The sequence below is a fragment of the Eurytemora carolleeae genome, unplaced genomic scaffold, assembly GCF_000591075.1.
Source record: "Eurytemora carolleeae unplaced genomic scaffold, Eaff_2.0 scaffold779, whole genome shotgun sequence".
Taxonomy (NCBI): Eukaryota; Metazoa; Arthropoda; class Copepoda; order Calanoida; family Temoridae; genus Eurytemora; species Eurytemora carolleeae.
In genome coordinates, this window is record NW_019396862.1 from 37,422 (window position 1) to 53,026 (window position 15,605).

Genomic DNA, 15,605 nt, shown 5'->3' on the forward strand with positions numbered 1-15,605 from the left:
TCTGTCCCCCACCCCTCTCACACACAAACATAATTTGGAGAAAAAATACTAAGGATTCCCCCAGAACTAAATGAATTTTTTTATGAAAAGTCTAAATTTTCTTCTTTTTTCTAAGAGTATCGAATATCCCTACAAACACACCTCCCCCCACCCCTGTGTACCTCTGGGCTTAGGATAAAGAATCCTTGAGCAATAAAGACCTTGATTCAAACCGGTTTGTCGAATACAAAACAAGCAGGAAAGTGGATCGTAAAGGCCAGGAGAATTTTTTGAGAAGATCAAAAATGAAGAGCTGGTGGACCCAAAGCTTCATAGGTAAGTGTTATTTTTGTTAAGATTTTTTAGTTTTGTAAGATTTTTAGTTTTTGTCAGATTGTTGAATTTTTGTTTTTAGTTTTTAGTTTAGTTTTTAGTTTTTGTCAGATTTTTAGTTTTTGTCAGATTTTTGAATTTTTGTTTTTAGTTTTTTGTTTTTAGTTTTTAGTTTAGTTTTTAGTTTTTGTCAGATTTTTAGTTTTTTGTCAGATTTTTGAATTTTTGTCAAATTTTTTTATTTTTTCAGATATTTTTACTTTTTGTCAGATTTTTTACTTTTTGTCAGATTTTTTACTTCTTGTCAGATTTTTTAGTTTTTGTCAGATTTTTGAATTTTTGTCAGATTTTTAGGTTTTGTCAGTTTTTTTAGTTTTTGTTTGATTTTTTAGTTTTTGTCTTCTCTTGAATTCTATGTTTATGTCCATGCTGTTTAACAGCTTGATCAAAATTAAAATTGAAATCGAAAGTCGTCTTTATTATATTGGTTTAATCACCTACCACCGTGTTTGTTGAGCACAAATATTATTCATATTATTTTTATTTTATCTTTATTTTGTCTAGTCGGAATAAAGGAGGTGGTGGTAGGATGGCGGGATGATGCTGGTATAATAGAACACGTGGAAACTATCCCTGTCTCCTCTCTACCACAGAGTGGTATGGATTGGAAACCGAATGTCTGTGCAAACTTCCTCTTGTTGTTTACCTCCTTCGTTCAGAAGGATCTTCTTCGGGATTCAGAAGACCAGGTTATTTTAGTTTCTCATTCTTCAGAGCTGTAAACTTTAGAATCTGATACCCTTTACACTGATCGCTTAATCTGCTCTTTTTCACTCATTTAGGATATCAATACTGGATTCTAACCAAGTAGAGTTCTTTCATTAAAATTAAATGGCCCGCAAAGTTTCAAATTTCCTGCATATTGGTTGAAATTTAGAAACTAAATATTAAAATAATTTTACTATTACCAAAGAGAAGAGATCAAGCATTGCTCTCGATATCCACTATTCTAAAGTTTTCAGCTCTGATGCATTAGTATTTACATTTTTGGGTTGTCACTAAAAAAACGATCCATTTTTCCGTTTTAATTTTACTCGAGGTTGTTCATAAGTTCAGGAAATTATAGGAAAACTAAACAGTCACCAGTCAAACTTTTGAACCTTTGAGTGCAGAAAGCGCCGATTTTTGCGTGAAAATGTACCTGATATTTAGCGAGAAATACTGAAATTGTCTCGCATCTTCTCAGGGATTTATTTATCGCTTTTAAACCATTTCAAAATAAGCACTTCTGATTTTAATCGATGCACTTTTAACCTTTATCTAAGTAAAATAAGGAGAATATAGTTACTTTTTATTTTAAAAATATGTTGAATTTTGTTTATTTCCTGAATGGTTTCCGCAGCATAAATCTGCAAGTCCCTGATTTACAACCAAAATTGGAAATAGTTAATTTCAGCAAGATAATTATTAATATCTGGTTTAAATGGTTCCGTTTTGAGCTGGAAATTTGAGCTGGAAATTTGTGTTGGATTTTCAAAATCCCGATCACTTGACGTCGATATCCACTTTTGGCACTTTAAATTTGAGGATCTGTAAAAAATCCCACCTCTATATCTTCATTTAATTTATTCCTCCCCTGATCAAAGCTCCCTTTAACCCCTCTGACTGGGATTACTATGTGGGATATCGAATAAAGATTTAATCAATCTGCAGAATAACAAAAGTCGAGATTAATCAATGATCTCGATATCCACCGATATCGTAAACACATTTCATGACTTGGAGCGTCGACTCTTATTTTATCTAAAGATGATTTGTCTTCTGATAATAATAGTAATTAATTAATTACTCAGGTGTATAATGTGAACTGGGATCCCAGGAATGGATTCAGAGTTGAGAAAGATTCTGATCAGTTTCTCCCATCCTGGTTCCTAGCAGAGTTCAAATAGGACTAGGAGAACAGATTCTCCCATCCTGGTTCCTTGGATAGTTCAAATAGGACTAGGAGAACAGATTCTCCCATCCTGGCTCCTTGGATAGTTCAAATAGGACTAGGAGAACAGTTTCTCTCATTCTGGTTCCTTGCAGAGTTCAAAGAGGACTAGGAGATCGTGATTTATAATCAAGCATTATTTTTAATCTAATGCACATTATTAATCAAAGATCTTATATACTCATTTTTTTATTTATGCATGAAAATTTTTTCCTGATTATTTGAATAAACCACATTTTCCGTGAATAGAATTAAGTGGTTGTCTGCATAAAGAGGATATTTCTTGACCTTTGTATTTTTTCAATGTAAATTTTGTATTTTGATATTACTTAATGTGCCTTATGCCTTATATTTGTATATTTTCAGATAACTGTTCTCAAAAATGCAGTTTCCATCCTGGAAACCTCATGATTTGGATAAAGGTAAAAAATGAAAAATTCTGACAAATAAGAAGAAAAAAAATTTCTTTTTTTTTCAGATTTTCCTCAGTTTGCCCAGCCAGTAATTGTGGGGGAATTTTCTGTGAATGGTACGAAGATAATTATCTCGATGAAGTAAAAAATGTGAAAATTAGACATTTTCTCTATCATTGTATTGGCAATGAGTTGCACACTTAGAGAACGATTTCTGTAACACCGCCCCCCCCTCCCCCCTTCTATCAATTTTGTATATGATATCTAATAATCAGCAAAATTATTGTTATTTATTTGTATTATTTTATGGTTAGGTTAGGTTAAGGCAATTTCTGGGCCGAGCGATGCGTTTAGGACAGGCTAGGGGGCCGAGCGCTGCGACCAGAAAAGGCTTGGGGGCCAAACGCTGCGGATAGGACAGGCGAGGGGACCGGGGGCTGCGGCCACATGACCAATTATATCTATGTGGTACAAAATTGATAGGGGGTCAAGAAATCGTTCACTAGAAAATTACCAAGACTTTCTTGTGATTTCATCCATGGCGTCGGCCATTTTCAAAGTAATGAGACATTTAAATTTCTTTAAAAAACTACCAGCTATTGCCTACTCAACAATGTAAATATTGGTCAAATTTAATAATACTAGGCTTTTAGGGCGCTTCTTCTATTTAAATTTTGAACATGTTCTTTTTGTTTAAATTTTAAAACAAAGAAGAAAAAAATTTTGCGGATTTTTAAAAAAAGTCGCGGATTTTCAACAATTTGAATTTTTTTACAAAATTAAAAACCTTTAAAACACATTTTTAAAAAAATGTTATCATTCATAAACCTTCCCTGTGGTCACGTGATGTCCCACAAAAAATTTGGGCCCGATCGGTTCAGCCTTTTTGACGTTTATTGGATACAAACAAACAAACAAACAAACAGACAGACAAGCCAAATTTATATATAGATTTCTTAAATTCATAAATTATTTGCAGTTGTCTATTTTCTTGTCACCTAGACCTACCTCATATTTTGATTGAGGAACTCAGTGCAGCCACGAAAATGTTCTTAGTTTGGTTTTAAAATGTCTAAGTTGAGTGGGTTGTCTTTTATAGGAAAAGAGCAAGTTTTCAGTCAAAGCTGGGTTCCCAAGCTAGTACATATAAAATACACTTGCCTGGGAACCCAGCTTTGCCCGAAATTCTTATCTCTCCTAGAAACGTTAAGTTAATAAAATCAGAACTTGTAAACCAACGAATTCCCTGATCAAAATTTGAGGCAAATCGGTTGGTTCCTGAGTTGTGTATACAAACAGAACAAAGATACAAACAGAGACAACACATTATTATAGAAGATACATATTATATATATACATATTATGATGATATAAACAGTTCTATGTAGGGTTGCGGGATATCTGTCCTGACCGGAGCCAGCTCCAGGTATACAAACCAGTACCACACAACACCCAGAGAATTAGGTTAATAATTTTATATTTTATTCATTATTAAATCATGGCCGAATTTAAAGAATTTGTGCTGCTTCTCAAATTTGAGACGCGGCTCAAACATGGTTGGTTCCACTTGAAATTGTGTTCAGTGTTTCGATATTCGGTGCTCAATTGGAATAGGTTTTTGTGGATAAGCGACGCGGTTTAAATTCTTTATATCCGGCCTCAGAATTAGAAACCACATAGCAGTCAGAGAGTTCGGTTAATCATTTTATATCTTTTTATCAATCAATCATTGATCCAGCCTTAGAAGTAAAAGGGACTGTAGTTGTGATTTTAAGTGACCCTCCATTTAAAGAGGGGAACGCCTGATTGACAAGGGTGGTATCTTGAAACTTGGAAATATGATCAATAGTGTTGAAGATACAAGTCTACAAGTATTTGACTTTGATAATTTCTGCTTTTGAAGAATACACAAATAAAAATAATCAGTTCTCAACAACAAAATCAATGATATCTAATTCATGCTGGATTTGATTTGAATTTAAGGGTATCGTTGTAAATCGAACACACCGCTCTATCAATAAAAGGTTACTTAAAATTACGTTTATAATCCCTTTAAGGCAAATTAAACTTGAAAGTATGAGATTAATTAAAAATGGAAAACTTTATCAAAACTTTCCGATTTAAAGGGGTTTAAATGAGAATTCAGCTAATATTTGTCAGGTTTGATCTGAATGCGGGATTGAATGACAGAACACAAAGTAAGATTATTTTTCGATTTATTTTGTTGATTGTTTGATCTTTTTTCTATTTTCTTTTAAGAATGAGGAAAACATACTTCCATACATCTTTAATTCATACTTTTTAAGTCTTCTTTTTAATTTAGTGAGTCTTACTTTTTCAATTTAATTCAATTTAATTTAATTTTAATTTAAGAAATAAGTGAGCATGGAAGGTTAATGGACTTAAAAAATTGACAACTTCTGCCTTAAAGAAAATTCCATTACTACGGTTTTGAAAAATCTACCAATTTAAACAGAAAAATCCAGAGAAAAACTTGTTTATTGGAATACGATGAAAAATGGCTGATTGAAGATCTAGAAAAAGACCGAGGCCTTGTTTGTTTGAAATATTTGAATTTATATGTGGTGTAGAGTATACCATGCACTGAGATGGAATTTAAAGAATTTGAGCCGCGGTTTAAATCCGCCAAAACCGGTTTAAATTAAGTGCCGGATTAAATCTTGAAACATTTGATACAATTTTAAGTGGAACCAACCATATTTAAACCGCGGCTTAAATTTAAACAGCCGGTCAAATTCTTTAAATTCGGCCACTGTATGCTTATTTATTTATCAATTGTCTAAATTCATAAATACTCTTTTCAATAGCAATATTTTTGTGGATTAGGAATTCAGCAGTTTGAAGGACTGGACAATATGTTGAAATGGATTCTCCTACAAAGGCATCTTTTTTATCTATGATTTGACATAATTTTCATTTTATACATAGGTATCTTTGATTTGACATAATTTTCATTTTAGATTCAACTTAAAATAGATAAAGTAGATTTGAAATCTGATTTTTTTCTTTTTATTAGAGACTGTATGCGTAATTTCAAGTGACCCTACTGTTATAGAGTGGTATGGCTGATTTACAACAGTACCCTTTGAATCTATAACTGATCAAGAATTAGAGGCTTAGAGTTCCATGATTAGGTAGCGTACACCGATTTTTACAGAAATTCATCCATTATTTGGGAAATTTACACATGAAGCTCTTTATTTTCATTTTTCGCTTATCAGTCAAAGGTTTAAAGGGTACCGTTGTAAATCGGGCATTGACCTCTTTGCACGGAGCATCACCTGAAATTACGCGTACAGTCCCTTTATAAAAAACATTAGTTGTGCATGAGGATTTGATAGAATAGATGATTTGTTAGAAAAGAGTCAAGAGAAACTAAACAAGAGATTAACTCAAACTTTATCTGCTACAGAGGAGTTCTTCGTCTTATTATGAACACACCTTACGAACAGGAACAGGAACATGAACATGAACATGAACATGAACATGAACATGAACATGAACATGAACATGAACATGAACATGAACAATAAACATGAACAATAAACAATCAACGATCAACATGAATATTTGTATGCGAAATTTTGTTTCTTTCGATGGTAAACTTATTTAAAAAACTACTGGATATTCTGATTTTGTAGTTTTTTTTATTAATAATTTCATGTTCTGTTAGAGAGAAGGCTGGATAATCAAAGTTGTCAGGTTCAAGGGAACTGTTTATATGATGCAGGTATCTTTAGCAGGATTATTTTGTCCCCCCCCCCCCAATGTTAAACATGATTTTTTATGGTGTAAAAAGTATCAGAATAGATGAACAAAATTTTCGTCTAATATCCAATTTTTCTTTTTTTTCAGAGATTTTAACATCAAAGAGGGGGGTGTTATTCTCTAAAATATATACCCCGTTTAAACGCCTGACAAAAATGAGAACTCAATTTCCACTCTGTTTTTTTACATGGTGTCCCACGTAACATGTCAGTAACAAGACGAATTGAAGGTCGTTTTTGATCTTTGAAAATCTTTGGCATTTATTCGTAAACCTAATTTTAGAAGTAAAATTCTAGAGCTAATAATCACAAATACTCTTTGTCTTGGTATTTTCAAAATGTGGTCTGCATTTTTTGTGTTTGTGGAGATATAAAGAATTTCGTTCAGATTTCGACAATTTTGGTTGTGTTTAAAAAAAATTGAAATCTGAACTAAATTCTAAATATTTCCAGTAATATTGACAACATAGAAAAGGCAGACCTTATTTTGGAAATGTTTCAAGAATCATTTATGTTAAAGTAGGTTGACGACTGAATGTCACAAATAAATTCAAAGTTCCAAGACGACATTCAAGTCGTTTCTCTACTGTCATGTTTTCTTTCAAGAAAATTATTTTTTGTCAAAAGTTTTTTTTTACTTTTAAAATGAATTTATTTTTATGGAATTTTTCAGATTTAGTTGATTCTTCCAATAATTGATTAGTGTTTTTTGTTAAGATTGATACGGAAGAACAAAAAGAAAAGAAAAAATGGACTACGGAGAAAGAAAAGACATTTTGTGCCTGGGGTTATAAGTTTGAACAGTATATGAGTGTACAGGTACCAGATAACCAGATAACCAGATAACCAGATTACCAGATTACCAGATAACCAGATAACCAGATTAAAACCATAATGAAAATATAATTGAAAGTAATCTCTGTTTGTATTTCTGATCATATGAACCCCTTGTACGATTTGCTATAAATTTAGATGGGGTGATCACTACCCAGGCAGAACCACGGGAATGTTTTTTGCTTGGTGGTGTAACCACTAACCAGGTAGAACCACGGGAATATTCTTTGCTTGGTGGGGTAACCACTAACCAGGTAGAACCACGGGAATGTTCTTTGCTTGGTGGGTTAGCTCGATAGAACCACGGGAATGTTCTTTGCTTGGTGGGTTAACTCGATAGAACCACGGTAGTAATCTTTGCTTGGTGGGTTAACTCGGTAGAACCACGGGAATATTCTTTGCTTGGTGGGTTAACTCGGTAGAACCACGGGAATATTCTTTGCTTGATGGGGTAACTCGGTAGAACCACGGGAATATTCTTTGCTTGGTGGGTTAACTCGGTAGAACCACGGGAATATTCTTTGCTTGATGGGGTAACTCGGTAGAACCACGGTAATAGTCTTTGCTTGGTGGGGTAACTCGGTAGAACCACGGGAATATTCTTTTCTTGGTGGGTTAACTCGGTAGAACTACTGGAATATTCTTTGCTTGATGGGGTAACTCGGTAGAATCACGGGAATATTCTTTGCTTGGTGGGTTAACTCGGTAGAACCACGAGAATATTCTTTTCTTGGTGGGTTAACTCGGTAGAACCACGGTAATATTCTTGGCTTGGTGGGTTAACTCGGTAGAACCACGGGAATATTCTTTGCTTGGTGGGTTAACTCGGTAGAACCACGGGAATATTCTTTGCTTGATGGGGTAACTCGGTAGAACCACGGTAATATTCTTTGCTTGGTGGGGTAACTCGGTAGAACCACGGTAATATTCTTTGCTTAATGGGTTAACTCGGTAAAACCACGGGAATATTCTTTGCTTGGTGGGTTAACTCGGTAGAACCACGGGAATATTCTTTTCTTGGTGGGTTAACTCGGTAGAACTACTGGAATATTCTTTGCTTGGTGGGTTAACTCGGTAGAATCACGGGAACATTATTTGCTTCGTGGGTTAACTCGGTAGAACCACGGGAATATTCTTTTCTTGGTGGGTTAACTCGGTAGAATCACGGGAATATTCTTTGCTTGGTGGGTTAACTCGGTAGAACCACGGGAATATTCTTTTCTTGGTGGGTTAACTCGGTAGGACCACTGGAATATTCTTTGCTTGATGGGGTAACTCGGTAGAACCACGGTAATATTCTTTGCTTGGTGGGTTAACACGGTAGAACCACGAGAATATTCTTTTCTTGGTGGGTTAACTCGGTAGAACCACTGGAATATTCTCTTCTTGGTGGGTTAACTCGGTAGAATCACGGGAATATTTTTTGCTTGGTATAAAAATTCTAACCGGTGGAGGTTGAACTTTAATTGAGAAAGATTTGGTTTTCTGGCAAAGCTGGGTTTCCTAGTTAGTATATATAGTTATATTCAAACATTTATTTTTTAGGAAAAATCTGCGGTTGTAAATGAAAATGAAGAGTTTTGTTGTATGTTTAGGTAAAAAAATTTTTTTTTTTTAATAGATTACTGTTCTGATTACATTTGTGTGAGATTTCTTAAAATTTCATCGCAATATTGATGGAAAAGGTTTTGTATTAGACTATTTGGCCAAAAAGTTGAGTAAAAACCTTTATTTTAATAGAATGAGTGTTACTCGCGGAACAAAAAGTCAATTTTTTTTCGGTCAAATCGGTTTTACGGACAAACTGATTCTGTCCATTCAAAAGTTTTCATATAAGGAGAACAATTTTATAATTTTTAGATCGAAGATTGGGAAATATTCCTTCTTGTTTGGAGCAGAGATGGACGGATATAAGGCTCAGGATAAACAATCCATTGGTAAACTGGTTCCAAACCGGTTTGTTGAATTCAAAACAAGTCGGAGAGTGGAGAATGAAAGACAGGATAGAACTTTAAGAAAGTTTAAGATGATAAAATGGTGGGCTCAATGTTTTCTAGGTAATTTGAGAAAACACTAGTATAAAGTGGGATGAATTATGAAAGTCGTCTTAGTTTAAGCTTTAAATTTGAAGTCAAGGTAGCTCTAGATTTTCTAATATGTGACGGATATATATTTCTTATTAAATGATTTAGGGCACAATTTCAAGATTTTACGAGTTTAACAAATCACAATTTATTGCAAAGTTTCTAGTTTACAAAGAGGACTTTCATATGCTAGTTACATGGCTGTTTCAAGAGTATTTTTTTTTTGATAGTTCGCCTCGCCCTCCATGATACTGGCATGTTAATGTTCAAGCTATTTGAAATTTTTAGAAAGTCCTTGCTTAATGTTTTAAAATTTTTGCGGTTATGACCTGACCAATGATCTGTTGCTGCTGACACATCTTTATATATAAAGTAGTAATCTTAAATTGTTTGTTTGTATGTCCGATCATAACTCATGAACGCCTATAAAGAAAACTTTGTTTCCAGGCAAATCTGGGTTCTTAAGCTGGTATTAATATAAAAATATAATGAATCGAAATCATAAGTTCTAAAGTTTCAGTTCAACTGTTGAGTTAAAGTCTATTTACAGAAACATTAAAGCTGACTTAATTCTGATTCGAAAGTTCACTGCTATGGTCAGATCAGAAAAACAATCTGATTCTGATTTAAATCTGTATCCTACGTTTTTCATTTAATCTTTATCTAGTTGGTATTGAGGAGGTGGTTGTTGGTTGGAGAGACGATGCTGGTATAGTAGAACAAGTAGAAACTCTCCCTGTCTCCTCTCTACCTAAGCGTGGTATGGAGTGGAGAGCGAATGTGTGTGCTAACTTCCTCCTAGAGTTCATCACGTTCATTCAACAGAATTTACTCCGTGATTCTTCCGACCAGGTTTATTATTTTACGTTCTTTTTTAATTTGTTCGAATGATGATCAGATTACCTGCAATATTTATTAAGTTTGGAGCAAGATTTAAGATTTTCATTTCCTATTTTGACTTTTCTTAGACAATTGTCAGGCGAAATATTTAAATAGTATCTTGAATTTTCCCTCCAATCTCTAATGAAAGATTTTTCAGGTGTATAATGTGAGTTGGGATCCAAGGAGTGGGTTCAAGGTTCAACAAGATTCAGAGCAATTTTTCCCACCTTGGTTCCTAGCAGAGTTCAAATAGGACTAGGAGAACAGTTTCTCCCATCCTGGTTCCTAGCAGAGTTCAAATAGAACTAGGAGAACAGTTTCTCCCATCCTGGTTTCTAGCAGAGTTCAAATAGGACTAGGAGAACAGTTTCTCCCATCCTGGTTTCTAGCAGAGTTCAAATAGGACTAGGAGAACAGAGTTCTGAATTTTGATCAACTACGAGTAGGACTAGAAGATGTACCTGAAAGAACCTTTTTTTACATTTTGTAACTTTTTTTTTAATACAGGACTGAGAGATATTTAACTTTCTTAATGCCTCAGACAAAATATTATATTAAATTCCCATATGAAACCTATTTCATACGCTGTTCGAATAAATGTATTTTGTAAATTATGGTTTGGTATGACCACGTTAGGCAATGGATATGAGTTCCTCCTCTTTGTAAATTCCACCCCTTGGGTGGTTCCACGTTCATGTTTTATACCTTTGGTAAGTTCCATCCTCTTGTTTAGTTTCGACTCTTGGTTGGTTCCATTCTCTTGATTGATTCTGAATCTCATCATTTTCTCTTGATCTACTCTGCCCTTTGTTACCTCGTAATCGTATGTAACGTAATATTTCATGAGAGTTACATTATTAAAGTTCTTGGCCTCGGTATATTAGAGGATATCTCAATTATCTGATAGGATAAATTTGCTGGATAAATGGGCAATTTTACCCAACAAATGGCCTCATGCTTTCATAAAGGAAAATTTTAAGAGACTATAAAAATATGACAATTTGAAGTTAGTTTTGTGGTTTCTGCGTCAATGAATATGTTGATGGTTTATTAAATGATTAAGCACAGAAATAAGCCAGCTTTGGCCTATCAAGGAACCATGAATGCAAGAAAAAGGACTAAACAAATTACAATAAGAGTTGTATATTGTAACTTTCTGAATTTGTATGGGCGCTACGTTCTTCAGTTTAAGTCGTTTTTAACAATTTTTTCCTTATAGACGCAACAGACAGAAGTAAGATTAGTAGCGATCAAAAGCGATTATTTTTCGCCGTAAGTCTATACCCCCTTTAATTTTTCGCGAACATTCCCTTTAAGTTTAAATCAAATTTAAAAGTTCTTTTACAATTCGAAGGTTGAAAATTTTGTGTTGAGTAAAATTTGTAACGCAGGATCTCGATATATTGATATAACTCGATAAAGTCATCCATACAGGGTATGGCCAACACTGGATAGTGAACATGAATTAGATCAATATCTTGAGCTGGGTCTGCATGAATGCAAAAATCAACCTTTCATGCAGGACCATTAAACTAAATATCTTTAAAATCAGATTTTTTACCAGAAATACATGTTCATATGGTTCTCGGTAAATATGGTCAATCCTTCAGAACAAAACACTTTTAAAGTTAGAAAAGGGAGGATATTTTTTACAATATTGATCCCTGAAGAATACAGGGTAGTGTAAATAGGTTCAGGTTTCTCTTCAAATGAAGATTACTTGAAATCACATTGATATTCCCTACAACCCTTTTCCTGATGAATTTGATGCAAAAGAGAAAATTCTAAGCTATAAAAACTGAATATCTCCATAAAATTTTCTTAAACGAAAAAAAAGGGTACTTCTACTGTTTTAAAATAAAGGGTTACTTGAAATTACGCCGATGTAGTCCCATGAAACATGATGATCTGAATAGGACACTTTTTCAAAGTATTTAAAACAAAGAAAGAGGTTTAATACAGATATATACTGGCAAGCTACTCCTTCATTCAACAATTATTTAACAACATCTGCCCTGTTTCATTTTGCAAATCTTAGACTAGATTTATTTTTACTTTCTTCAGGGGCTGAATTTAATGAATTTGAGTTAGGTAGCTGAACCACCAGTAAGTACTATTTGAATTTACAGGATACGTTTTCCTTAAAATGCACCTCTGATATTAGACTCCGTACTTATCGAGAAGGTACAAGCCCCGAGCTTTATCGAGAGACAAAATATAATTTGAAAAGGCGAGTGAACCTTCAAGATACAGAGAAAATTTCTGTCCAAAAACTTTATAGCACGTTGTGGCAAAATAATAGTGTTATAGGTAATTTTATGAAACGTTTGTGTACTTGTCTTATTTCAATGGCGATTTCTAATAAATTATTTATTTAATATTATCGAGAAATTACCAGGGAGAACTGCCAACTTTACCCGGAAATTTACTTTTTCAAATTTTTTCGGGATTTTTTTGATGAAATATCATCAGAAAATTCGATTGATAATATTAATATATATAAAGTAAAGGCTAACATTCATCTTGTAAATGCGTGAAATTTTCTCATGAAGATTTTCAATTCAACACTTTCTCTCTCTTGGGCGAACAAAAATATATTTACACGGTTCTGTGGGAGAAAAAGTAAAAAGTATTAGGATGAACAAGGTTAATAAGGATGCTCTGAATGGGATAAAATATTTTAGATAAAAATATCTGAGTATCTATAAACACAAATATTTCAAGTGATAATCATGGAAACAAAAGGTTTAAATGTATTTTGCTGGAATTCTTTCACTGACTTCAGATATGCAGATCTGCAGAACGATCAGGGATTTGCAGAGATAGTTGGCTTGTCACTCGATCCTGTACACCGGTCCAGTAGCGCCTGATCCAATCAGGGTTCAGTCATGTGTTTGATGTATATTCTTAACCAATAGAAATAGTTTGGCGGTAACATATATCTTTCTATCTATCTCATTATCCAATCAGAGTTATGAATCCTTATATCATTTGCCCGGAAGAGTCAAATGTGATGGTACGGAAGGGGAAATAGTGGTGGCTCATGGCTGCCGGAAGAGAAAAAAGCTAATATGTGGCACGGAAGGGGAAATAGTGGTGGCTCATGGCCGCCTGCCTTCCTCCGCTCATACAGCAACTTGTCCAGAGCCCGTGATTTAAAATCTTCGACTAGAGGCTTAATTCCTTAGATCCAGGGTTAAGGCTTAATCTTAGACCAAATCAGCTGACGACTGCAGCTTATGTCACGTGATCGACAGTTGTCAGCTCTTAGACATAAGTCCTAATAAAATAAAACATTATAAATCTTGCAGTGTAGAGGCTTAGCCCTGATACCCCTCCCCCTCATCTGTATACACCCCTGAATAGTTTGTCCCATCTGAGCTTTCTCCGTTATCCTGTCAAGCTTCTAAATATTTTGATATAAACTATAGAATTGTAGATTGTTTAGAGGCGGAAAATTACATTTCTCTTTGTTTACAAAGTTTACAATTGATTTCAAGCCGGTTGCAGGTTCAAATCCTGAAATCTTTTTTATTGAATATTTATTAAGGGGGGGGTGGAGGGTTATAATTTCTAAAATCCCAAACCTTTCACCTATAATTTCTTTGCCCCTGTGCACACTGGTAAAAATTAATCTGGGTCCGAAATTAATTAATTGGAGAGGTCGCTGAAGTACCTACAACCGGTTCAAACCCTGAATCACCGATTCAAATCCACATGCATCTTGAATTCTAAATTGGTGATTTAAGATTTGAATTTATTATATTCGGTCCCTGGAGAAAAATTGTGAATTGTAATTTTAAACTAATTATTATACGAGGCGTGATCAATAAGTTTCGCTAAAATTTTGTTAGGTGTACTTCTAGAAGTCTCAATTCTAAATATTGTTTTTAAAGATCATATTTTATATTTATATTTGAACCGGACAAACTTTTGGCCAGGTTGGTGTCAAGCAGATTGTTGTTGTGATGTAAGGAGTGTTCTCCTGAAGGTGGATTAGCTTCGTTGTCACAGCAGGAATATCTAGAATATTGAACTTTATAGAAAGTGGACACTCTGGAGGCTAGGTTACCAAAACATGTTCTGATTAGACGATGCAAAAACCAATCCGAACCTAAAAAAAGTTCCAGAATTAATTTAAAACTTTTATAAACTTTAATAGTGTTCAATGAGGTTAAGAAGCGAAAAATGAATATTTGACGGATTATAAAATGTCCGGACGGGAAAAGACCACTAAGACCAAAAAAAATTGTCGAAACTGTTGCTTAAATTGTTTAAACCATATTAGCAAGGGTTCAAGAAGTATGTTTGCCAGACAGCTTAATGTATGCTTTTACAGAGTAAACAAGGTTGTAAAGCAAGATTTAAAAATGATTAAGATCTGGGTTAAATTTGTCTCAAAGTCTCTGACATATGACCAAAGGGATGACATTGAATATGGATCTTTAATGTAAATAAAAAACAACAAATCCTCAAAAGTCCTTCATACATTAAATACGCAATCTCTGTTTTCTTTTGATCGCTCTTGATGGGTCTAAAATAGACTCTGATGGATTAAGTTTGAGACCATTCGGAACATTTTCTTGTTGTGACAAATGAAGCTGATTACTTTCGGGAGAACGCTCCTTACATTACAACAAAGATCTGATTGACATCAACTGATCTAAAAAATAATCCGGTATAAATATTTTTCAACTTGCAAAAAAAATTTATATGGATGAACACTGAAGTGGTAGAAGTTCTTAAGAAAAGACTATTTAATTAACAATTAAGATGAAATTTTGTGTGGTTTTTATTTAAAAAAAAAAATTTATGTTTAAATTCTTTACTGGGACTATATAGAGTATAGATAATGAATGATTTATATCTTTGGTAAAATTACGAATTGAAATACTAAATTTTTAACTTTATCAATTTATTTACTTTTAATTTTTTTTATGAAACAAATTATTTGAATAATATGCAAGTTACATATAAAAAAATCTTACCTATACTCAGATCTGCCCATATTTTTCTAGAAGTACCCGTAAAAGTTTATAGCGAAACTTATTATTCTCACCTCGTATAATGTTTTTTGACATAAAAACATTTTATTTAAGAAATTCAAATTTTAAAAAAATCAAAGCCTTGTTTATAAAAGCTTCTTTTTTATTTCTGGTTAGAAGTTTCCAAAATGGGTTACTATTTTCTAATGGTCATTTGTTCATTAAATAATGAAAAAATATAAAGAAAACTCCATCTTAAGAAGATATACAGATAGATAAATAGTTGAAGAAAATTATAGAATTGATATATTTCC

At 33.6% G+C, this 15,605-nt stretch overlaps 1 protein-coding gene across 3 annotated transcripts; it reads left to right on the plus strand.

Moving 5' to 3' along the window:
- The first annotated feature begins 175 nt into the window (after nucleotides 1-175).
- Nucleotides 176-10,917, plus strand: LOC111709495 (decapping and exoribonuclease protein). Of its 3 annotated transcripts, XM_023483164.1 has the most exons (14): nucleotides 176-315; nucleotides 877-1,061; nucleotides 2,166-2,727; nucleotides 2,784-2,834; nucleotides 4,107-4,182; nucleotides 4,879-4,916; nucleotides 5,566-5,620; nucleotides 6,098-6,191; nucleotides 6,413-6,469; nucleotides 7,224-7,325; nucleotides 8,886-8,935; nucleotides 9,201-9,397; nucleotides 10,092-10,276; nucleotides 10,464-10,917. In XM_023483164.1, the coding sequence occupies exons 3-14, from the start codon at nucleotides 2,688-2,690 to the stop codon at nucleotides 10,557-10,559; spliced, it is 1,041 nt and encodes a 346-aa protein (XP_023338932.1). In that variant the 5' UTR covers nucleotides 176-315; nucleotides 877-1,061; nucleotides 2,166-2,687; the 3' UTR covers nucleotides 10,560-10,917. The 3 variants fall into 3 exon arrangements, with proteins under 3 accessions (XP_023338932.1, XP_023338934.1, XP_023338933.1); XM_023483166.1 differs by lacking the exons at nucleotides 176-315; nucleotides 877-1,061 and having other exon boundaries at nucleotides 2,690-2,727; nucleotides 4,107-4,144; XM_023483165.1 differs by lacking the exons at nucleotides 176-315; nucleotides 877-1,061; nucleotides 4,879-4,916 and having other exon boundaries at nucleotides 2,690-2,727.
- Nucleotides 10,918-15,605: the final 4,688 nt, after the last annotated feature.

Coding starts and splice junctions, on each gene's coding strand:
- LOC111709495 (XM_023483164.1), top strand. CDS start 2,688: ATGCAGTTTCCATCCTGGAAACCTCATGATTTGGATAAAG. Junction 5,621..6,097: donor AAATGGATTCTCCTACAAAG/GCATCTTTTTTA, acceptor ATGATTTGTTAG/AAAAGAGTCAAGAGAAACTA. Junction 6,470..7,223: donor GAACTGTTTATATGATGCAG/GTATCTTTAGCA, acceptor TTTTTTGTTAAG/ATTGATACGGAAGAACAAAA.